The 25,886-nt window shown below is 38.6% G+C and overlaps 1 protein-coding gene across 1 annotated transcript in view; it reads left to right on the top strand.

Annotated features, from left to right (window-relative positions):
* Positions 1-25,886, top strand: part of TBCD (tubulin folding cofactor D) — a 108,106-nt gene that overhangs the window by 38,097 nt on the left and 44,123 nt on the right. Inside the window, exons 14-17 of the mRNA XM_031599167.2 lie at positions 9,992-10,148; positions 18,162-18,219; positions 22,294-22,323; positions 25,724-25,809. Coding sequence (XP_031455027.1) covers positions 9,992-10,148; positions 18,162-18,219; positions 22,294-22,323; positions 25,724-25,809 — 331 coding nt within the window. The remainder of the gene's footprint in view (positions 1-9,991; positions 10,149-18,161; positions 18,220-22,293; positions 22,324-25,723; positions 25,810-25,886) is intronic.

Genomic DNA, 25,886 nt, shown 5'->3' with positions numbered 1-25,886 from the left:
TGACAGATTTTGCTATCTGTATTAACGTGTTTGGACTAGGCTGCCTTACAGTCCTGGGGGGGGGCACAGTTGGATTTGAATGTAATTGGTGTAGTTCATGCTGTGCCCCAAAACATTACGTGATTCTTGTACAATATTCTCATAACTATTTTCTTCTATCCCATATGAATAGTCATTAGTCTTAATGCTTTACAAATAACAGCTTTGAAACGTGCCTTTGTTTCTCATAATGATTCCAGTCCCTGACTTTGGAGATATGTCTGGGCAGATTACCTTGCTGATGTTTGTGAGCCACTTGTTCATGATTACTAGAGCAAATTATTTGTATGGGAAAAGAATAAAAGCTCAGCAGTTAATAGCAACTGCAGATCATATTTTTAGATATTTATTGTGGCCTGCATTGTTAGTGTTTGGCCTGGAACTGGGATGATCTTCCTTCTAGTTCCCATCCTCACCCTTGGGCAGTGAAACATCTCGGGGGAAGTTGGTAACCTCAGAAACTGAGACTGTAGGCAAAACTGGGAACTGTTTATAAAAAGGAGCTTTGGGTAGTCATTCTTTTCATTATCAGTCCTTTTAACAGAGATGTAAAATATGCTTTTCTTGAGTTTCTACTTGATGTTTTGGTTATAATTGCCTTTTAAAATGTATTATTCCTAGTGTTTTTCATGCAGAGTGTTTTTTGCTTTGATTTCAAGATTTACGCCAGAGATTCTAAGACAGTTTTCTCACTCGTGAAGTTTTTTCTCATGGAATCCAGTAGTAGGATCTGAAATGAACTGCACGTGGCACAATTCTAGTTTATATGAAATCAGTCCCACAGATTTTCTTTGAGGCATGGTTGTCTGTCTGCAGCGATGCCAGTCCCATGAAGGAGAGAACATGATGCATGCAGTGAGAATTTCTGGACTTAAAAGGTTTTTAGCTTTCAGCCATCCTTTGAAACATGTCAAATGTGTAAAGATTTAGCTGATTAATTTGTTGTCTGCTACTTAAATTTTAAAAGCAATATAGAAGAGCAAGTGAAATCTGCTATTTTATTCTTTATTTTTTAACTCCAAAGTTCTTGAACTGCAGTTTGTGCTTTTGAGTTGGAAGCTGCGTGTTATCATTTAGCTCAGTCTTTTTAATATGGGTCATGCAGCTACTTTTGCTGTATGGAGAAAACATTCTTTTGAGCTAAATGACAAGAAGCCATTTTATGTTCTGATGTAGTATTTTTGTGAATTTCTACATTTGGGATTGTAGCACTCATAAATGAAATGTTTCTGACTGTACAGTGTGTGTCAGGGCCAAAAACTTGTATTTTAGTGTGGTTTCTGTATGATTTCACATCTTTTGTTTTGTACTGTATTTGTGGTTTTGTAGTCTTTAGACTATTATTTATAGGGGTTTTTATTTAATTGGGTGGGGATAAATACTAAACAAACAAGAGAATCCTAGTTTACTTGAATTTCTGGTTTGCTTGTGAAAGGACGTTATTAAAATTTCTCTTGATGACAGCATAGTATAAACTTTCTAGCTAATAAGGTGTGTCATATATAGGAACATGAAACTTCCTAGGTGCTCTCAATATGTCGGTGGCAAGACTGAAAGTGTTCTCATGCTAAATTCTCCCAAAAACTCATTGACTGCTCAAAAGTCACAGCTGTATCTGTTAAAATGACACCCATAGTGCCATCTTATAACTGTAAAAACGTGTGTGTGAGGTTGGTGACACTGACATCTTGGAAGAGCAAGAAGAGGAAGCCAAGGGCAAGGAGAGTGGAAGAACTGTGCAGTTAAACTTGCAATGCAGTAGTGCTTATTTTGGAAGGATTCCAGCCAGGAAGGCGTTATTTTTGGTCGGCCTACATTCTTATTTGCCCTTACCTATTCACAGTGAATTGACTGAAACGATCCCTCTCCCATTTTTTAAACTGTGGAAACAATGAAAGAAGCATTTAAACTCATGATGCTGATGAAATAGATAAACAATGGCTAATTCAGAGGTGTAATATTGGTGGGTCAGTGTGAGTGATCCAAATCTTGAATCCATGTGTTACTCTCAGAATAAACAGAGAAGAGTGGGGAAAAAAACTCAACTTGTCAAGAACCATCATTTATTTCTTCTATCAATTACCCTCAGAGTAAAGGTAGAAAAATATATAAGAAAATAAGAAACATTTGTTTGTACTCAAAATTACTTTTAGTGATGTGGAACTGAGATGGGATTTAGGGTATCTTGGAATGGAAAATTTGGAAACTTAAATGGGAAATTTAGGATGTCACCGTGGAAGCGGAGATGATTTTTACCATTTCAGTCAAAGAGGGCGGACACGGTGCTGCTGGTATCCAAAAACACCCTGGCACAGGGAAATATTTTGTGTATTATTTGTGCTGAATGGTGGGTGTACTGCTTAAGTAGGAAATGCTGTTTATTGCAATTGGCATTTTATTTCTTTTAAAAAGATCACATTGCCACCTGTAATTTTGAGGAGCAGTTCGTATGAAATGAAGTATCTTCTGCCATCACATTTCAAATAGAGGCATCTTACCTCACTAGCAGATGTTACAGCATTGAAAGAATGTCACTGTATGCACAATTTCCATCATTCTCTCAGCTTCTGTTGTATATATCATTAATTTGGTTAGAGTGAGAATGTGCTCTGTGATAGTACCAGATTATCAGTGGTGTGTCTGGTACAAAAAATGCCCATGTGTTGGCTGGTATTGATAAAACAGTAGGTTGGTTTGACAGTATGGAGGATGGTGTTCCTGGTTGTTACATACTAATGTTAGTGTACTTTAAAAAGAAAAAAAAAAGTCTGAAAAAATTCTACATAACAATGGAAAAGGAACATCTTTTGCTTGTCCAGTTCAATTGTTCCACTTGTTAAGAATAAAAAAAGGCGATTAAATAAAACCAATACTGATTTCAAGAGTGTTCTATGATGAGGTTTAAGTTATGTTTAAGTAGTCTCAGAAAAGTGTATTCTAGAGCATCTTAAACCTGCTTAGATGCTCTATTTTTAATATCTTCTGTGTTTTCATATTCCAGAGTAAGTTATTTGATACTGACTTGCAGCTGCCTCGGTTTTTGGAGGAGGGCACATCAGGAAGTCAGGCTCCTGAAACGTGCTAATCTATCCTGAAGTGGTAGTTAATTGTGAGGCTTTTGGCAAGCATCCAGGTACTTTTCATCGCAGGTACAGGAAGAAATGAAAAAAGATCTATCTGTCTTAGGTGGACTCCTAGAATCTAGAGAACACCCAAACCTGAAAGGCTGGTTACGGAAGAATTTCTTTTCTCTAACACCCAGGTGAACTTTAAAAATGATATATGATACTGATACTGAAAATCGTATTTCAAAAAGTTGTAATGGGAATGTCATCATAATGGTTTTCAAATTAGCAAGAGGGTATTAAAAATACTTTTTTTCTTCTAGAGAGATTAAATGGAATGGCTGAAGCTGTAGCAGGAAGTGTCCCTCCCCCAGCGCAACTGGGAAATGGTACAAATGCTAAGCAGGGAATAAATTACAATGAATTGCTTCTAGCTTTTTCACTGCAGGGTTTATCTCAATATTGCACAACCTTAGCCTAAAGGTTGGGGTTTCTCCGGTGATTTTTCTTTTCTGACATGCAGTGTTATGAATTTGCAAAATTTTTATACTCCTTCAGAGCAAGTCATTCACTCACTCGGTAGGATTCCTTCATAAACCTGTTTCTTCATATCCTTAAACTGCAATTTGCTACTGCTGAAGTTAAAGGAAGAGCTGTTAGCTGTAACCTGTGTGAAGGTCTCTGTTCAGCTCTCATATGGCCTTGGGCACGAGCGTGTAGGTTAATCTCTGAAACATTCAGAGCTCTGTGCTTCAGCACTGAAGCAAAGGTAGATCGCTGCTGTTGTAGGTCAGCTGTAGTTCTTTCACTGTAGCCAGGTAGGGGTTCTTACAAATTGTGCATTTTTATGGCTGCATTACATAATGATGTTGAGATAGACTGGCCAAAATCCAGATCTGTCTGCTTCCACGTTGGCCCTTTGCCATCCTCAGAAGCTTGCTCCAATTTTAGGGTTGTAGCACGTCAGCAAACCTGCCATTAGTTTATTGAAGCAGATGCCTGTGAAATGAGCATTAATGTCCATTTCTTTAAATACTATATTTAAGTAATATGAGTGGTATCAAACAGTGAGTCTTCAGCAGAGATGTAGTTAGAATGCAGTTCTTTAGGGCAACATCCACCTTAACCAGCAATCCCTTCTGCTCTGCCTGAGAGCCAGTCTTTGCATTACATACTTTCCACCCTCAGCAGCAAGGCAGACAACAATCTCCTCTGCAGCCCAGCTGTGATTCACTGCTAGAGCAGGTCTTTCCTGTGTGCTGGCTGAGATAGGTCCATGGAAAAAAATATCACGTGATCATATAATTAAAGACTCTTCTTAATTCATTACGTAGTGAGAGACTGAACTGAGATTGCAACCAGACAGACACACTCCTCCATAGTCACGGGTTGGAAAAAGCCCATTTGGTCTGGTGGATATGCATATATATAGCCTTATATATGTGGTCAGCATTAAGAATTGTGAGAAACTTATGGCAGCTTAAGATGCTCCAGCTGTTAAATTCACCCGTTTTGTGTGAGCATGCCTGAATTGTGATACTTTCCCCTGTTCTGGCAGACTCCTAACTAGGTCAGACTTGGGTGCAGCGTTGGGAGAAGAGAGGCCACCTGTTGACAGTTTTTAGGCACTTGTCCTACAGGATGCAATAATAGAGTGTTTCCCAGAATGCTTGAGAATCCTCACTGCAGAACATACTCTCTGGATGAAACAGTCCTTTAAGCATAAATTCTCAAGTACGCAGTTCGTAGAGAAAACAAGAGAACAAATCATAGATGTTTGGCAGAGCTTGAAGCAAATATTTATTTCTGATAAAGAGCCTAACCTAAAATTACTTGTGTTTGTATCAATTGATAAATTAAATATTAGCACAAGAGCCATAATGATTAGGGTGTACCCATTTCTAAATGAGGTTAGAGTGCCAGGTGGGGGAGTGTGGTCTTAAATCTGAAATTCTTCACAGTGAAAACTCAGAGTTCTTTTTTCTCTTTATCTATTTTCTTTTTTGGCATATTAATGATAAGTATAGGTATGTAAAACATGGGAAGTTGACATACTGTAGATATGGCTTGTTTACACTTCTCTGTGCCTGAGGCTCACAAAGAAGGTAAACCTACAGATGACAAGATACTACTTCAAGGAGTTTTGCTGAAGAAAAATCTGAGTAAAATTATTACTCAAAGCTCTTTTTTTTTTTTTTTTAAATTGAAATATTTTTGTTATGTTTTATCATTCTGGGGTCACCAGCACAGGAAGGACGTGGAGCTCTTGGAGTGGGTCCAGAGGTGGGCACTGAGATCATCAGAGGGCTGGAGCAGCTCTCCTGTGAGGGAAGAGGGAACTGGGCTTGTTTAGCTTGGAGAAGAGAAGGCTTTGGGGAGACCTCATTGTGGCCTTCCAGAACTTGAGGTGAACATATAAACAGGAGGGGGAGCGGCTGTTTGTGAGGGTGGATGGTGATAGGACAAGGGGAATGGTTTTAAACTGAGACAGGGGAGGTTTAGGTTGGATATTAGGAGGAAGCTTTTCACCCAGAGGGTGGTGAGGCACTGGAACAGGTTGCCCAAGGAGGCTGTGGATGCCCCATCCCTGCAGGCATCCAAGGCCAGGCTGGATGTGGCTCTGGGCAGCCTGCCTGCTGGTTGGGGACCCTGCAGGTAGCAGGGGGTTGGAACTGGATGAGCACTGTGGTCCTTTTCAATCCAGACCATTCTATTATTTTCCCAGTATATTAATTATAGTTTGAAAATGTTTCTCTGCATAAACCGTCCATAGCAGTGTAAGCCTTATATCAAAAGGGTAACATAGGCTTAATTTGTTTTAAGAGGAACATAATTCTAGTTTTCAACTAAATTTAATCAGTTCTTAACTTGAGATTCAGCGCATGCATCTGCTCTAAATGAACTGGAGTTGATGTGGAATTTTGTAATTTTCTTGTGTAGACAGGACCTAAGGCTAAAGAACAGGTTTCTGTTGTTGTTTGTTTAATTGCTGTATTTGTATGTTTTATATGATAAACACTGCAATATGTAAAAACCATGACAAGTTAAAGTAATATTTGACTTCTGATGGCATCTGTTATAGCTTAGGTATGTGTATACTTTAATTTAAAGCACCTTTAAGAAGCAATGAGTATGGGTTTAGTTACCTGTGACCCTTCACTATCCAGTAACTTCCATGAGTTTTCATCCCTATTTATTTAATGTTTATCATCTGAACCTGAAAGGTGCTAAGCATCTGATTGTTTAAAATTGGTGTTTAAAAAGCAAAGTATCCATGCAGCTTGTCTCTAGGATGAGAGAAAATCTGCCTGCAATGCTTTGAAGCCTGGAGTTGTTTCTTTATTTTCATAAGGCTTGAGCAAAGGGCTGTGTTGCAACCTGCAGTTATGTTGTTAGGTAAGGCAGGGTGGAGCGTAACAGGTGCTTATTAATACCTCTAGGCTACAGGTAAAGGTGACTGTATTTTCTTGAGTGTTCACAGAACTAAACAGGTGGATATTGTTTTAATAATTGGGTTGAGAGTGGACACTACTTGTTCTCTGTCTTCAGTGGCAAACTTTTAATGCAGAACTATGAAAGAAATGGTAACTTTCAAAATTAAGTAACTCTTCAGGTCTTGTCCATGCTCTGTCTCCCAGCACCCTACTTTTAAATAGCAGCTAAATAGCATATTATTTAATTTCAAAAATGAATTGATCTCTGACTTTCTAAAGCAACAGCAGTTTCTTCTGGATTTTTTTTGTAAAAATTTTTTTCACATCTACTTTTTGGTAGAATTCATTTCAGGTGTGAGTTGGGTGTGATTTTTAAATCTGAAGATTTGAAACAATGGAGGGCAGAGAAGTACAACACCATGACCACGCTGAGGACTGAAGAGGTGGTGATCTGATTAATTGAATTGCACAACGGATAGAAAATGAAGAAGCTGACTGCAGAGCTTTAGAACATCATTGTTGCACAGTGTATCAAGCAAAGCTCTGCGGTAACATGGATAAGAACATTTTAAATCAGAGAAAAACAAATTTTAAGCTGGTATTCTGTGTTAGGCTGAAGATGAAAAGTTGTGTACATGAGATACTGCAAACACAGAGCCTACCATACTGTGAGTTAGGAAGGTCATTTGTAAGATATTTTGATTACAGTGAGCTAAGCAGTGCAGATGTTTTGCCTCTACTGCTCTCCTATGACTTAAACCATTCCGTTACTGTTTTGGAAGGGGCCTTAAAGATGATCCAGTCCAACCTCTTGCCATGGGCAGGGGCACCTTCCTTTAGACTAGGTCTTCCACAGCAGTATTTGTTTTTACTGTTGTTGTAGTATTTGTGTTTACTTAACTGCAAGATACTTTGGTTTCCTTTTATTCTCCACCTTCTAAATGTCCACTTTTGTTTCCTTTCTGTGCACTGTCCATCTTTGCTCTCCATACTTCCAGACATGCTTTCTTTTGCAGCAGCATTGCTTTGAGTCCCAGCCACAGGAGCAGAACATCAAGTCCCAAGCACTGCTGCAGGATAATGGGGGAGGCCTGAGCTGCTCACAGTAATAGTGTTCTTCTGCCTTGCACTTCCTCAGTTTCTGTTGTTTGTCTCTGCAGCATCAGCTTTGTCTTGGAGAATATAGATCCAGCTACTAACTGTTGTTGTCCCTACCTTTGTAACATTGACACCCACAATTGAAAAGCACGTTTTTATTTTCATACAAACAATGCAATGCAGTGGGCTGCTTCTGGGCCCTTCTTCCACTTTTTGTTCAGTGTGCAGAGAGATGAGAGCACACAGCTGTCTGAAGCAGCTGCAGCAATCACCTTGTGCTGAAGGAAATTTGCAGCAGCTTTGCAAAATTGCCCTTGGCGTCTCTTTTAGTGTTCCTGTAGAACCAGCTAATTCCATTTATTTTGTTTTTTTCATCAGTTGACATAGCATTTTTTCAAAACTAGCTAGTCAACATTTTTAAACTTTTTTATTGTAGTTTCTGTCAGACCTGAGAAGTGCTAAAATGCCCATCCATCTTTGCTCTATTATTGTTCCTGAATGGGAATTTCTTCCTGTTGAGTGCTTGTGGTCCTAATAGTCACTTCTTGCCTACTCCCCCCCCTCCAGTTATGGCTTTATTTTCTCTCATTAGGTCAAAATGAATTTAAATATTTTAACATTTTCCTACTCCATTTATGATGCATCATCTTTGATTAAGATAGCAGTCGTACAGTGATGTCCTGTACATTGACATTTAATTATTTAGTGATTGTATCTACTCAGGTATGTCCAGGCACAGTTTGCTAATGAAATCCAGTCCTAGTTCAATGGCATTACCTTGAGACAGGCGTTTTCTGGGGAAAAAAGATGCATTTGATAAATTTGATACAAGAAAGAAATTATGAGAGAAATTATTTTTTTCCCCTAAAGGCTGTTGTTGTGTTTGTTTTTACTGGCATTATTCTCTTAGTAAAGATTTGCCATCTAGAGAGGGATATATTCAAATTGTATTTCTGGATTTGCAGATAGGAAGAAGCCTTGCTTACATGAGATGTTTGTTAAACTGTGGCAGTGTGTTGCTAGGACTGTGTAGGGGAACTCTTCAAGTTTTTGGAAGCTCTCCTATCTGTAGAAGCAGCTTTCATTGACTTTCACACTGACTTACAGCTTTGATGGATGCATAAGCATGGAAGTAGGAATTTCATTCTATTTGTTTTTCCAACCTTATTTTTCTTGCTTAAAATGGCAGCACCCATGCCTTTATGATAAGATCCTGGGATTTTCATTTGCCTGCACTTCTGTTTGGCTATTCTGTTTTCTCTATTTCCCCACTTAAGATTTAAAGAAAGCAAAACGTGTCACAAAGATGTTACGTTGATGTGGCTTTTAGGTCTTTTTTGGCAAAAACATGCTCATTCTGAAGTCATTCAGGTTACCCATTAAATCAGGAAGCACTGTTGAACACATTCCTTTTTAAAAGCTGTTGCATTCAACTAGCATAACTTCACAGTCTGGGGTTTAGTTTAGTTTCTGTTAAATTTTGCCATGAGTTACAGAGTCCCACTCTGTCCCCGCCAGCCCAAGTAAGCCTGAATGAGAAATAAAAGGCAGTTTGCTCTCGAATCTCTTCCTACCAAGGCCTTATGAGATGGCATGTGTATATATGGGGATTAGGATTATTCTAAATGCTTCTTAAGGACATTTTGAAGTGCAGTGTATGATTCTAAATTGTTGTTTAAGATGCTTATTTCCCTCCAGCTTATTTCCTTACAGTCTAATGAAAACTTGTGTTGGTGAACATGATATGATTAACATGACTGATAGGAAAGAGTACTTGCAGATTTTGTTTTTGGTACTCAGTTTTCCTTCATCATCGGCTGCTGGCTTTACCTTAAATCATTATTTACTGCTGAGAAGCATGTAGGCTTCACAGTTTTGGATATGTAAGCAGAAATGTGAGTAAAGCCCCCTGTTTGCTTTTCTAGGTTACACTGCAGTTTAACGCAAATTCTGACTTCATGTTCTGTGCAGTTTGGCAGTGCTGACATCTTTAGCAGCGTTTCAAGACTGAAGCACTTAAAGTTTTTGTTATAACAGTAGCTCTCTGATGGAATTTGTAAATCTTTAATAATATTCTACAGTGCTTTTTCTTAATCCTCACTGCCTTAATCCTCATTGAATTTTATGTGACTGGCATAAAAAATAAAATACTGGTTGCAAGGAAATAAAATGTTAAAATAAGAATTCTTTCTAATCAGTGTGAATAGTAGCATGTATGAAGAGCCATGCTTATTTTTCTTTCAGAACACCATTCACTCTGTCTTTTCTTTATTGACCACTTAATGCCCTTAAACCTTTCTTCTGGTTCACTCTATGATCCTAACTGTTGATTTTGTGCACTTTTGTGTTTCGCAGTTGTTCCTGTCATTTTGAAAGCTCTGACATATGATGAGAAGAGGGGGTCATGCAGTGTGGGTTCCAACGTGAGAGATGCAGCATGCTACCTGTCCTGGGCCTTTGCTCGTGCTTATGATCCCTCAGAACTGATACCATTTATTAACCAGATTTCAAGGTAAGTTGCCACAATAATAAACTGATCTACTTCCAGTTAATTTTTGAAATCTGATCAGATTTAAGGAGGAAGTAGAAGTTAATACAGTAATCTGATGCTGTATCTTCTAGTGGCTAATAATCACAGAGCTAATTCTCTATCTTTTAGGTGTTTAAAATAAGATACTGCCCACCAGTGATAGGGAAAATGTCTTCATGCTTAAAAAGTTTCTGGTGTATCCCACATAATGTGAATTAAATTAATTCATCTCTAGATGTTGTTCTCCAAGGAATGGATTTTATTTTTTAATATCAGCAGCTCTTGACACTTTTGTCATTCAGTATTACCTTAATAAATCAAAAAATTTGGACTGTACAGTGATTTTTTTAGGTCCTGGGTACCTCATCCTATTTCTAGGTCTTGCTTCCAGATTGCTGACAGAACTATTTCAATCACATTGAAACCACCTCGCTTGGGGACATGGGACTGATTACTTCACTCAGCAGGTGTCCACAGAAAATGAGACTTGTTCTTTCTTCTTTAAAACCTGTTTTGAAAGCTTTCTGGGATGGTCTGTAGGGCCTACAATATCCATTTTTATTTCTTTATCCTAGCGCATCTTCCCCTTGCTGGTCTCTGCCATACTTCATCCTTAAGTTCCTGCTCTCCCAAGCTGTCCTTTTTACACAGGGTCACAGGACACTGGTGGCACTTGCCCTTGGCGTTTTTTGAAACTTAGATAAAATCTTTCTGTCCAAGCATCTGCTGTCACGTTTCTTGAGGCCAAATGCTGTTTTTCTTTCTTCCCTTTTTTTAAGCTGTCATGTCTTCTCACCAAACTGAAGAGGCAAAAAAGTGTCTGATAAAATAGCACTGTGGTATTTTAATGCATTTCATCCATAGCAGACTAGAGACTCAAGGTGAGGTGTAATACCAAGCTATGTGAGAACATGAGACCATCCACTGCTTCTCGCTGATTATCATAAAGAGAAGTTGGGACTCTAGGAAATACCTGTTTTGGTTAAGTGTGCTAGAAATAGCTATACATGCCATAATGGGTTATTAAGGAAATAATTATTTTCAAGGCTCAAGCTGATTTCATTGTAAGTTATGTATGAACTTGTTAACATAAAGGTGTTCTTGCACAATGAAACAACAGTGATCACATCTTGGTTTGCTATTGATCTAATCAGCTTTTTTTAAAATCTAACCAGGACAGTGATGGTAGTGATGGAGACATAGTGACAGGAGGAGCAGGATGTTTCCACGTGTTCTAACAGACTGTTATAAGCTGTGCAGTTATTTCCTGCTATCTTTAAACTGGTAGGAATATATTTGTATTTGGGGATACAAATGTATTTCCAGTTATTCATTGGTAGCTGCAAGCTGATTGTCAGGAGGAGCATGGCCCTACCAATAGTAAGGTCATGTTCAAAACTACTGCTTTTTGTAGATTTGGTCAGCCTCATTGAAGTAAATCCTCTCTTTTCATCCTTAGTTGAAAAATTTAAAATTTCTTTTAAGGTCTGGCAAGTTTGCTCCATGTTCCTTTGAAACATAAGGCCTAAGTGCAAGTTTTTCTATTCTATTTATCAGAATTTTTTTTCCATTTGTGATACTTTGAGCAGTACATTTTTTTTTCACTCCATCTGCCCTATCATAGTAGGTCCATATGTTAGGTACAACCTCACCATTTTTGTTTTACCTGATTTGTGGCTTTTTGTTTTACTGTCACAAAGCTTTTGGACAACTATGAACGCTGTGTTTCTGAAAAAGCTCCTGTCTGTTATCTTCCAGTCTGTTTTGGAAACAGATTCTTCTCTTTTTCCTAACTATGGTGTAATACACACCAACAACGTGGCTTTGCCTTCTCTGAAATAAGTTGATGGAGTGCAGAGAAACACTGGGAGGAGTGCAGAGAGGAAGTTCAGAATTTATTTTCAGTTGTAAGGTTTTGTGATTCACATATGCTTAGTTTTATAACTGCACAATATTTTATCCAGTATTAATGCTATGGTAAGATTCTGCTTAAAATTCTGCTTTGTAGTCGTGGTGCCCATACCTTTTCTAAATACAACCAGGTCCTGAAGGTAGATTTGCCACTCCAAAGAGAAACAGTGGAAAAAAAATATTCAAATACAGTATGACACACAGTTTCACCTATTGTGTCAGCAAGCTGATAATTACATACAGCTCTTTTTTTTCAATCTAGCCTTAGGTGTGTCACTCTTTTACTTAAGGAGTCATACTTCTAGCCACAAGCAAATTGTTGCTGCCCTTAAAAAATGCAGAACTCAGCATCTTGAAACAAAGTACACGATATCCATTGTGAGCTGAATTATACAGCAAAAACATCTGTCTGTATGAGCCTGCAAACTATCAGATTTGTAAGGAAAACAGCAGCAACAACAAAACAATAAATTGTGTACCTGGAAAGAAGACTTACTACCTCCTTCAAAGGTGCAATGTGCGACTGAGATCCTGAACTCTGTGCTTTGCCATGGGGATAGAAATTGTTCATGGTCTTTAATACTGCTGTGGAACTGGCTGGAAGAACCCAGGTAATGCTGGGCTTGGAACAGGAGCAGGTGGCTGCTGTAAGCAGTAAGAGCACCCAGCTCCAAAGGCAGTGTGGTCGTGTTGTAGCAGAGTGAGGGCACAGAAAATCTGCTGTGGGTGTGATAGCTGAGCAGAGATCTGATTCATGTTTCATGTCATGTTAGTGTATCTTGTCAGGAAACTCACTCCAGTACTGAAACACTCAAGTCTTACCCTGTGACCTATTCAGTCTGTGGTACAGCAGATAGAGAATAAAACACTGGCTATTCAGTGTGCTTTCTTTTTTTCCTCATCTTGTCAGCTATAGGATTGTGTAATAGAAAGCCATTGTTTTCTGTAGTCAGGGAAAGTAAATATTCAACTAGAGAAGAAAAACACCTTAAAGTGCATAGAAATCCTATTTTTAAATAAAATATAGTATAAAATTGTGATGAGACTTGAAATAAATATCCTATTCAGTGGTAGGTGTTTCTTCTCTGCTTTCTTATGAATGTTCTGTTCTTAAGTTAGAAATGTAGACTGCTGCACATCATCAGCTTTCTTCCTTCCTGACCTTACCACTCATAGGAAAAAAAAAAGAGATCACACTTACTTGAAACACTTGCCTGAGAATTTTTATTTTCTCTGTATGTTGGTGTTTTTCCTTATCCACACTTCAACAAGATACACTTAACTTTTTTTTTTTTAAGTCCAGTTAAACTGGTTTCTAAAACTTTTCCTGACCTATTGAAACTCCAGCACCACAAGAAGAAAGTTCTTGGCAGAGTAGATGAAATTTCACTTTTTAAGTGAAGTGAGGATCAGCTTACTACATTTTGAAATACATGCATGCACTGAAGTTGCTATTCAGGTGCATCTTTATAAAAGCATTGCTTGATTGATATTCTTTTTCCTCTCCCAGTCTGCACACGCATACACTCTTTTTAAGTTTACCTATGGGAAAAATTGAACATAATTTAATAACTTGGAAGTACAGGTAATTTGATTCCTGTCCCTTCGGGTGTGGGAATTACTGTCTGTAAATAGCAGGTGCATGTGAATTGGAGCTGATTTGTTTAAAATCTAAACAAAAACAAAAGGGGAAAATATGTTTTTGCTCTATTTTATGATTGTAAGTGAAATTGTTGCTACCTGTCATAAAAAAAAGGAAAAAGCACTTTTGCTCTCTTACACAATTTTAAATTAAATTGTTGCCATCTGTCATAATTACATGAAACTACTGCAGAATGTAGTTTTATTTAACACTTGATGGCTTAGGTGATCAATAAATTGGTCGTTATTTAGAAAGAGCTAATTGTTTTCCCCTGCTCAGCAGAATACGGATAAAAGTGGTGCATGCAATGTAGGAGTGCAGGCAGGTTTGCCTTCCCTGCGGTGCTGCGTTGTTTTTGAAGAAGGAAAAAAGGAAGGTGTGGCTACGGATAGATGATGTAGCTTGCTCCAGGGCAAGATTGTCCTGCAGAACTGGGGAAATCTGAAGCATTGCTTTGAGCTACATCTTGTATCATGATGAAATATTGAGAATAGGTTTTTCTTTCATGTATCTGAACGTTGCCTTCAGAAGAGAGTTGTGTGCCTACTGTGTCTTGCACTTGTGTAAACTTATTTCCTGCAGGGGCATCAGATGCTTTTTCTAAACAGCATTTTAATGTGTAATTCCTAAGCATTTTCTTTGTTGTTTCTTTCTACATCTTTTTACCCCAGAACTTTGGGATTGAAGTAACACACTGAAGATGCTAACATGTTTATCTCTGTGACTCTGTTCAGCAAGAGAAACTGCGAGAGTGGCACTGGTTACTGTATTTGTCCTTCAGCTCTTCTCTTTGCCTCTCTAAGCAGGAGGTATTAAGCACGAGACTGGTCTGAAGGGCCTTCTCCCCTACCTACTAGTCATAGAATCACAGAATGGCTTAGGTTGGAAGGGACTTTAGAGATCACTGAGCCCCAACCCTTTGCCATGGATTAGGTTGCCAACCACTAAGTGAGGCTGAATATGGGACAGATCCCATATGATACTTTTTTCCTGAGCAAATTCATTTGATGGACTGAAATACCTGTCTTGTCCATGGCACCAATACAACTCTGCACGTAATCCTGGCAGAAGCAGCCACTTTTGCTTCTTCACCTCTGATGCTCCTGCAGTTGAGCTTAGCACAGCTGCAAGGTGATGAAGCGAATGGGATAGCTGGTCTGGTTTTGAAAAAAACAAGCAAGCAACAAAACAACATCTAGCACAAGAAAAACGAATTGAGCCTAGATCTGCTTTCATCACTCAGTTCAGCAGATAGCCCCAGCTGGGGTACTGGCACGGCGTGAAGAGGGCTGTCTGCCACAGCAGCTCTCAGCAGGCTCCCTTCCCATTCTGCTCTTGCCTCCTTTTTTTTAACTGGCTGAGATTGTTCAAAACCATTTAGCTTGTGATGATTGTTATGCCTTCCCTCCTCTAATGTTGTAGTAAGGAAGGGAGTCAGACTTTTCCCTTTTTTGGGTTCAGGAAGGAAATTTTGTTTTTGTGCCAAGTTGGCAAGAGGTTTGAGAGTTTATTTTTCTTGCTTCCCACAGCTTCAGGGTGGTATGTTTGAATAATAGTGTATTCTCAGAGGTTAGCAGTAGTATAAACTTCTAGCTGCTTGTGACTGAAATAGCGTACCTGCTACAGGTGATAAAGCAAGTTCAGATTGATTTTCTGGCACATCCGGTACTCGGAGCAGAGGTAACCTGAGATTTGTGTTCTGATGTCCATCACCTCGCTGGCCTCTGCTGTCTGATCCTTTCTGGCTTGTGGGGAGGAAATGAGATCAGCTGTGCTGAGGAAGAGAGCTGGCTGTGTGCTCTGAGTGCTGGTTGCTGTCCCTGGAGCCAGCTGAGTGCCTGGGGGACAGGGAAAGGAGCAGGGGGAAAAAAAGCAAGGATTATCAATAAACTGAGAGAACTGCAACTTGCTTTTTAAAATCCTTCTGTGTTCTGATTGTACCCTCAGCAGCTGCGTGTTGTGCTTACAGGCTAAATATATCCCAGTGAGCTACAAAAGCGTTTCATAGAGACTGCAAGATGCAAAACCATTCTTTGCCCTACCTGCTAGCAGTCAGGTGTGGTACGCTTCAGACAAGTCAAGACATGACTCTCTACCTAGCTTAAAAAAAAATCCCACTTTGTTTGACATAAACAGTTTCTTTATGTTAGGAAATCCTGGTGGAGTATCACATAAACTCCCACGACAGTGCAGACAGGTGAAGACACCTTTAACATGTTTCATCTTAGCCACGTTGCTCTCCTTGCTAATCCATGTGTTACAGCAGGCTGTGCCTGCATTTTAAAATATGATTTAGCTCGAAACAACTATTCATGCGGTTTGGTTATCTTGATATGCTTGGATACAATGACTGCAGTGTGATTTATGATTATCACAGGGCTGGAGAGTTGTGACAAAATCCCTCGTGTTTTTCTTAAACGTGATTTTCAGTTCTAGCGCTGAGCAGCTCAGATGGCATCACAGTGTCACTGTGCTGGTTTTACTTACACTGCTTTGTCTTAAGGTAACAGAAGTAGAAGAAAAAAATCAAAAATTACAGTTTAATTGTGAGCAGAAATATTGGTCAGAAATTCATGTTGTGTACAAGAACTGGAAACTGTCTTCCAGTTTATGTAATGAACCAGATTTTAAGTCTAAATGCGAAATGTAAGACTTAGATAACTTAAATATTAACACATTAATTTTATATAATACATGTTTCCTTACATTTGCCTTGAAGTGTGTCTCTCTTGGCCACAGTCGGAGACAAAACAATGACTTAGAAGAAATTTGGTATGACCTAGCAAAGCTCTTCTGAAACTCTCTGCAACACTTAACTTTTATGGTGCCTCCGACGTACTAAAGGCAGCACTCTGCAGTCTCATCTTTGTGGCCTGATGAGATTTTCGTGTTTGTTTTCTCAGAAGAGAACAATATGGAAACGTTGCACAACAGACAAAATGATGTTTTATCATATAGCCCAAAGAATTGGAAACCTCAGGCAGAAATTGGCTTCTTTTTGCTTTCCAGGATTATTCCCAACTAGTTCTTTCATTTTGAATGTTCTCTTCTGTAATTAAAAGCATGTACTTCTGGAATGTTCTCTTCTAAAAGATTGTGAAGTTTCTCTGTATGCTAGGCTAGAAAATCAGCAGACATAAGAAGATGATGTTTGACCCAGCCCTCTTTCAACCATGCAAGCTTCTTCCTGATGGAATGCGTCATAAACATTTGCTCTTCCAGTCACAGAAAAACCTCCTTTTGCCTCGTGGTTGCACAATGTCTCTGTGGCAGGAGAGGAGATGCTCACACAGATAGCAGTAGGAAAGCGTCGACTGTCTTTGGAATAATTTTTTCACCTCTGTAGTAAAATATTGAATTCACTGGGGTTTATTTTCAATTTCATTCTTGCTTTCGGTCTCTTGTTTTCCTTAATGGAGATGATCAGTGCTGCCTCTGTACATTCAGTTTATGTATTTCAGTGATTTTTAACAACACAGTATTCAACTCTGTAGGAAACTGATAGCCACTACCCAGGGAAGTTTGATATTATCAGTGTAATTAATATCTTTATGCTAAGGCAAAGCTGTTTGGAATTACTTTTCAGCCGGTATTTATTTCCTGTTTTGCCTGGAGACAATAAGTACTGTAATGAAGAGTTTCAGGGTTTGAAAGGAATAATTTTCTGCTTAAATGATCCTCCTGAAGTGATGTTTATTTGTCACTGGAGTTAATTGAACGCTGGAGGTGGATTTCTAAGGCTGCAGACTTCTTGTCTTGGGATGTATTCTCTCATCTGTTCTGTGGCACCTTTTTAAAAGCAGTTCTGTTGAGGTAAAAGCAGTTGAACTGTGAAGGAATACCAGGCTTCACGCACAAAGAAATAATTCTGTACAATCACACTTCTGTGTCTGCAGGTCACCCTTAAACTCTTTTGTTTGCAATTTATTTTCAAGTGTCACTATTTTATTTGCATATTGGTTTTGGTACTTAAAGCATGTGATCATAATTGTACAGATAGACAAAAGTTTCTGTTGCTTAACTTCTAGTTTTGCTTAAGCCTTACATAAGACTTACTTTGTATCTGGATATTGAGAAACTGTATTTCCAAGTTAAAGTTAAAATTGCAGTGAGTCTTACATGAGTTGTTAGCTATGTCCAACTTCTAGACACTTGCTAGGTTTAAAACATAAAACTTCCTATGAAGTTAGGTGTATTTGCATACTGCTTAAAAGCTGTTCTGCTTTGGTAGAACACAAACTGGAAAGTCCACAGCAAGCTACAGAAACTAGAATGTGCATGGTTATTTCAGCCCAAATTATAGCTTAGGTGTGTATTTGTAAGAAATAAGCTTCATAGCAAAAATTGTGAGTGTTCTGCTTGGAAGGCTGAGTGTTGAAATGATGACATTGCACAACTCTCCTTGTATTTTTGGTACTTACAATCAATATTTATTTCCTCAGTGCATTGGTTATTGCTGCAGTGTTTGACCGCGATGTAAATTGCAGAAGAGCTGCTTCTGTAAGTTACCACATTCTAACATCTGATTTTTGTGTGTTCTTTCATTTCATGATCTGTAGCTCTGTGTATTCACCTGAGACTCCAGTTATAAGTAAAATATATGTGAGCAAAAAAATGCTTTTTAAATCCTTAAGAAATATGGTGTGAATTTAGATTTTAAATGAAAAAATCCACGGTTGCATATCTTGATTTAAGGCCATGATTCACAGTCTGCTGTGCTGTGGTCATGTTGGATAAGATAAAATATCTAAGAGCTACTTGGCATTTTCTACTCAGAGTATAAAAGACAAAAGGATTTGTAATATGCAGCTCCTGTATTATAAGGAGGCCACCAAGATGGTAAGCTGTATGAAGACACATTTTTCTGCTTGTTCATCCACATTACTCTACAGTTGCAGTAAGCTGAAAAATTCTAGAATAATATTTCTCCTTCAAGCTCCTTTCATAGGTCTGGGAAATTTTTAAAGTGATGCATCTGTTAGGCAGAGATTGCTCCCTGCTTAATAGGGCTTGCACCAAAGTTTATTCTGTGATTTTTTTGTGTAAGAAATAGTTAATGCTGTTGAGAATTGAAAAAAATATGCATGATTCTTCTTAGGAGAAGGGAATTTGTAAGGGATAGGTTATAGAAGTTTAGAGGAAGAAAGGAGGAACATCTCAGTCACTCTGTTATACATATTGCATTTGTTTTCTTGTGAATAAAAGTAAAAAAGAAAAACAAGTTGCCTGCTTCAGCAGTTAAAGAAAAAATTATTGTGCACATTGAAAAAAGGAACCGTATGACTGTACTAACAGCTGTTCCTCTGAAGCAAACACAGGGCTGAACAGTGCCTGTCCAAGCACCAGGTGTCTGCAAGAACAAACTTCCCTGTGAATGCCTTAAAAAAATAAATAAAAAAGGAGGGTTTCCCTGGACAGCATCCGTATTTTTGTAGCCACACCTCTGCATGATGGCTTAAGCCACTGAATGAAGCTGCAGCATAACTGCTGGTGAAGTGAGTCAGCGGCTCCACAAAGCACCTTGTCCAAATAGACTTAGAGCAAAGAATGGAAGCTAAGGCACTGCAGGTTGCTGAGTGCTGGTATCACGTATTCTGTGCATAATGTGTGGGGGACAAATCACTCGAGCTGCTTCTCCCTCAGACTTCAGCTCCTCTTATAGGAACTGTGCAATTTACCATTTGTTGCTATTTAAGTCAGTTTATTCAAATAAAATCCTTAGAGAAAATCAGCTTAACTGAGAACTATACAAACCATTAAGAATGCAGAATAATAGAATCTTCTTCCATATTTCAAGTGAATACAGAGTATAACACAAATGTTTTCATGCCACTTTCTTCTTCTGGTTTAAACCAGGCTATCAAGAACTCAGCCACTGGAATATCTGCAATCAGAAAAAGAGTTTTTTGGTTTCTTTTTCATTAGTACATTCAGATTTAAAGCTCGTCAGAATTTGGAGTTGTTTTGATGGATAGTTGTGGAAGTATTGAAGAATGTTAGAAATGTCAGGCAAGGCAATATTTTGTGTTTTCCAGGCACTGCTACAATTTTGAAGAAAAATACCTAGGAGTGTTAATTATTCCCAGTCACTGCATAGTTAAATACCTGTTTAAATAAACATGTTTTACTAGATTTTCCATTTATTACAATATGCAACGTATTATAATGTGGAGCACCAATAAAACAAAATAGCATATAGAGATATTTTGAACCCTGAGGTTAGGGAGAATAAAACAAGACTGCTCTGACTATTCTTTTGAAGCTCTGAAAACATTCTGAGCTGACTTTTGCAACTCTTCCATGAATAATCATTATAAAGAATGATCGCATGAATAAGAGACCTTGGATAAGGCTTTGTTCTGCACTGACATGTTCAAGAAGGGGTTTTCTTTCCTTCTGCTTGGTTGATACTCTTTAAAATCACGGCTTAGAGAATGTTTTAGTACTTAAAAACGACATTTCAAGACAAATTGGGCACTTTCCTCAAAAGCTACTAAATGGAAATTGATATATGTTTATCAGAAGGCAGAGCTAACAACTGCCTTTATAAGTCGTGGTTCAAGATCTATGGTTTTTTATAAGAGAAACTATTCAATTGGGTGTAAATTAATGTGTAAATTAGATGTTTAAAATACATCAGATGAATGCTTACCACTTCTGCCATGCTTCTGTACTTGGATCTTCACCTTTAATTCCAGTATTAAGTTAAAAAAAAAAAAAAAAAAAGCTGTGAAAATATTTTGTACAGTAGCTGTTCTGCTTCTCTGTTTTCTGTAGGCCCCCATACAGCTTTTCCCAACGATTTTGCCACAGTTTTTTAGTGCTGGGAGTTTTTTACTACTATTTTACTATTGCAAGTAGAATGAAACTTTTACTGTTCTGAAACCAGAACTGTTTTCTTTTTTGATCTTAAGCAGAAGAAAGTCTTTATGCAGTTCATGTCAGTAATGCACCTGCCTGTACGTATTTTAAAGAAATTGTAATGAAGCAATTAAGCTTTTGGTTATGGTGCATCATCCTTGCTGAAACCTTCCAGTACTGAGTAAAAGGGTCTGTGTAGCTTAAGTGGGGATCTAAAGCATATGCAAAAAGGAATAAACGATGGAGGATGACGTGAAAGGTTGTCCTTGCAAATCCTGTCTGTGGGCGTAAGTTGGTAGAAAGGTAAGGAGTGGGGGGGGAAAAAAAAAAGGCATCAGAAACTGGGCTACGGAATACAATAATGAGGAAGTCTGGGGAATTGCTGCAGCTCGTGTTCCGGTTCTGGAAGGCTGCCTTATTTGTTGCCCAAGGGTGCATCTACACTGCAGTCGCTGCAGAGGACAGCCCATGCAGTGCTACCTGAGGGAATCCTAAAGCAGCTAGCTCAGGGCACTGCTGCACAGATCAAGGTGGGCTCCAGAACCCGCCTGGGAGGAGGGGAAGCTGCTGAGAGCTGGCCTGGCTGGCTGTCCTGCAATGGATGTGCTGTGAGCAGCAGCTCAACTAGCCTGGGCAGGTCTGCAGGAACTGCAGTCATTATCCTAAACAGACCTAACCTCAGAAGTACAGTGGGAGACTGGTTTCACGAGGCCTTGCTTCACTGTGTTCTGGGTGCTTGCTCCATATGTAGAATATGATGCCTTGGTGAGCTTAACCTTTTGCTTTTACAGGTGGATTACCTGTGTATCATATTTATGTAGGAAACAGAGAAGCTCTCGTTTGACAAATTTCTTGTGGCATTTTTAGAAAAGATTGGGACTTCAGCATATTCCTGCATATGAAATACATCTGTCAGGTGCAAATGCAGTCCCTTCCTGGAGACTGTTTGTAGGGAAAGTGACATTGCAAAAGAAAAGTGTTCAAGAATGATTTTTTCTCTCTGAAAGGAGTTAAAATTGAGATACGTTTTTCTTCTACTTGTGATTGCATATCCCTTTGAGGAAAAGTTCAGGCTTTTTTAAGAGTGAAATTTCAAGTGTTAGTAGGGATTAATGGAGTATAAAGTAGATTTTATTCTGTACGCGGTACATGCAGAGATATAACTTTACAGTCATGTTGAAATTGGTGATATTTTGAGTTTCTTCAACGCGAAACACAACAAATGCACAGAAATCTTGCCTTTAGGTTTTGTAACATCAGTGTTTCTACATGGCTTCAGACTGTTTTTCCAGTAAGTGTTGTGTTCTTAATATTATTTGTCTGACCAAGAATCACACTTTGCCTACTCTGATCCAGTGATGCTGAAGACGTTGGACAAATGAGAGCCACCTCAATTTCTGTTGTCTTCAGTTACTGACTTTCAGTTCCAGTGTGAAGCCTTGTGTCAGGGCTCAAAAGTACTCTGTGGGTGTGACTGGTTTAATAAACCTGCCTTCTTAAACTGCTGTCGTGCAACATACGACTTTAAGAACACAAGAGCAGAGAGACGCTGAAACAAAAAAGCCCTGTGGGCTTGTTCTATTAACAAAGCTTACTTTATTTGAAAAAGAAAAGCCATGGGTCATTTATATTGTTGTGCGTTTTGAATTCATCATCTGGTGTTTATCAAAAAGCAAACCTGACTCGTTTTGGTGTTTGTTCTCTGTTCCTTAGGCTGCCTTCCAGGAGAATGTTGGGAGACAGGTACGGTAACTTGCCTGCATCTTCATTCATTGGTGTGTCCTGGAGATCACTGTGAGTGTAGTACCTCAAATCAGAATTAAACCGTGGCTTCAGAGAAGTGGAGTAGAAGAATGTTACGAAATACTTATTTTCTCTGTCAGAAAACAGGCTCTTGTGGAGTGTTCTCCTGAGGTGTGGGTTTTATTTTAGCATTCTGGTTTTGGAAGAAGATGAGTTTTCTGGTTATTAGAACTCATTTGGAAAAGTAAAATCAGCACAAATAGCCATTGTACACCTTGTAAACTGCAGCGCTCTTAAAGCAGGAAAAGCACAAGTGTTGATGGTTCTCTTCTTCCGTTGGCTTTCTAACCGTTAGCACATATGGAATAGCTGAGGTGCGCTTCACAATCTTTGCTATGGTTTGGTGGTGTAACAACAAAATAGGTTTGAGAGCCTTCAACACAAGGATGTCACAACATCACAAAGTTCTTGAGAAATCTGTTAATTTTGGGAGTACCTGAGACTGCTGAAAGCAGTACTGCGGTATGTTCCTGTGCTACATAGCTGTGTTTAAGTAGCTAACAGGCACGACCAACTTTGATTTGCAACCTTGCTGGAGAAACAAATAGGATAAGGACTACAATTTCAGTTTTCTCGTTTCTCATCAGGAATTAAAGAAGCTGAAAATACAGTGTAGAGGAAAACAGGGTCAAAACGGTTCATTTCATGAATTCTTCTGACATAGCAAGGCATGTAGAGTTTAGAGCGTGATTCAGGGTATTTTTGTCTTCTGTAAGCCATTCTGTAAGGGATCTTTGTTGAAATGCTGTGTCTAGCTTTCCCGGATATCATTCCTGAAGATCTCTGTTACAAGCCAGCATATCATTCCTTTAAAGCTATGGTTATTAAGCAGTGTGTCCTGAAGAAGTATATGTATTTCTAGATAGAATTAGGTTAATAGCAGAGAAAGGGTGCAAGACCAGCAGGAAGAGGGTAAGTATTTTTGATGACCTGACCCAACTAGCTCTGTGATAAGTAGGAGCCAACTTGCTTCCTCCCTATAGTCTATAGTTACTCCTCTGGAGGGGTTAGGGTTAGTCATCACAAAGCAACTCCTACTCATTCCACATCATGAGGCACTGAATGAAGTAAACACCTTTCTGTGCCTGCAGTTCAGGTGAGGCAGGGCTCCTGGTGCTGTAGGTTTAGAAATGGTTTCATGTAGGAACAGTTTTGTAGAGTTTTTTTTTTTTCTTATTGCTTAGCAGGTGGAGTTCAATCTAAGTTAGTTTACAACCAGAAATTAGTGACACTGGTTGGTTGAGTTATTCACATTTTTAGTACTGATGGGATATTCAGCAAATTTAGTAAATATTCTGAAATATTGAGGAGGAGGGCAATAGATTGCAGTGGTGTGAAGAGCAGAGTCAGTGTCCCAGCTGGTTCCTGTAGAAGTTCAAAAGTTGTATTGACTGAACTATTCCCTACTGCCTAGGAAAAGGATTACTTCATCAGTGGATACACCCTCTCTGGTACTTCTGGATGTAATGTGTTGAAAGAACCACCTTTTCTCTGAATTGGAAGAAGCTAAAACATGTTCTCCATATGAAGTAACAATGCTGGTACTAAATAGGTGGAGAAAAAAAGTTGACCTCACTTGCTTCCTGATTACTGCCTGTTCACCTTTGCAATGCCACGTGTTCTGAATCTTAGAAGTTGCTCTTATGGCCGCAAAAAAATAAGCCTTATAAATGACACATATAATGTGTACACACATACACGTATAACGTGTAATTTAATGTAAGGGAGAACTCTGAAAAATTCAGATTTTTCTAGTATAAATCTTGATACATGCACAGGTGTCTGATGAGACAAACTTATGTATTGGAGAACTAAGTTTTGAGTATTTTGACAGAATAGAAACTGTTGGCTCAGCACTCTTGAACTCAGTTTCAGGGATTTCACTGCCTCTCTGACATGCACTGTGGCACTTTGACTTGTGGTGAGACACAAACTGGCACACTTACAGCCCATCACAAAGAGCACGGTTCAGCTAGCAGCTAGAATGGAAATTGTTTAGCTGTGCTTTTCCTTACGTGCAACATATGTTCTAACATCTTTCCTTGTATGGCATTTTTTTGGCTGCAAATCATACTTCTCATGTGTCCTTTTTTCTCTCTAATCAGCGTTTCATTAGGCTTATGGAAAATGCATTCATTTAATCTTGGAGTTACCAGGTCTTTCAGGTGGTGTCTGGAATAAGCCATAAATATTCTGTCTACCCTTGCTTCAGTCAGATTATAGGCCTGGTTTTTTTGGACAGTTGTGGTATGTTTCCCAGAAAAAGGCTTCTGCAGTAACTGACAGCTTCCCACTGCTTGCAGTATACGCTTCTTTAATTATTCAGGCTTAGATCTAAAGATATTTTCTACTATTTTTGCATGGCTGCAACCTCATGTGGAAGGGAAGAGTGAACTGTAAACAAACAAAAGTGTATCATATCCAGAACCTGTACTTCCACATAGTCTTATTGCTTAAATATCATATGATTGTCTCTTCTGTAAATGAGCGTAGTTCCTTTCAGTTGGCTGTTTTCCATTTGCATTTAATTATGGCTTGTGGAGGTTGTTCTGCCTTCTCCATCACAAAGCACAGCCATTCTGCATAACACCATATTAAATCAGTCCTAACCAATCAAAATCCTGAATATCTGACATTTCACTATATTGTTTATATTTTAAAAAGGCAAATTTGAGGTGATGTCGGTTAGAATGATGATTAATTCTCCAATAGCAGTTTTTTGAGCAGTGATGTCAGAAGCATCATTCTTCTGTAGGATTCAACATGTTGGGCTTTGCGAGGAACCAAACCAATTGGTTTAAAAAAACCCAATCAATTCCTAGTTCATTAACAAATAACTCGTAAAGCATATGTATATTTCTGAGAAGCAAAAGTAACTGAACTTCATTTATTTGACTTGCAGTGGATATTTTCTTTTGGTGCTTACTCTCTCATTTATACTCCATAACACTCACAGAAGCGTGTTCCCTCACATAATTCAAAAAGGTGTTGATCTAAACTTTAGGGAGGTCGTTTTTGTGCACATATACTGCATTCACCAAACGTATGTGGCTTTGAGTTGGAGGTGTTCAGTTGCTATTGCACAGTTTGTTACATGCTGCTGTTTGCTTTGCTTATCATTGACTTATAAGGGCAGCGAGACATTCTGCTCTTTGATATCCTTTATATCTTCAGTACAAGTGATTTAAGTGATATCACAATAGATTAGAAATTAAAATGTATTTTCCAGAACTTGGACAGTAGTGGGAAGTAATTTTCAATGTGCTGCATATTCAGAAATACTTTCCATTTTTTAATATTCTCTCTTTTTTTTGTCCTCTCTTCCATGCAATGTTTGCAGGGCACTTTTCCACATGGCATAGACATTCTGACTGCAGCTGATTATTTTGCTGTTGGTAACAGAGTTAACTGTTACCTGTCTATAAGGTGAGTTAATGAAATACTTGTCTGACTGCTTAACCTTACTGAGTATTGTGCCTGTTATTATTTTTTAATAAATGGAA

Source organism: Phasianus colchicus, chromosome 20, assembly GCF_987193195.1.
Source record: "Phasianus colchicus chromosome 20, bPhaCol1.hap1.1, whole genome shotgun sequence".
In the NCBI taxonomy this organism is placed as follows: domain Eukaryota; kingdom Metazoa; phylum Chordata; class Aves; order Galliformes; family Phasianidae; genus Phasianus; species Phasianus colchicus.
The sequence above is the reverse complement of the archived record's forward strand: the minus strand, read 5'-3'. Positions and strand labels throughout refer to the sequence as shown.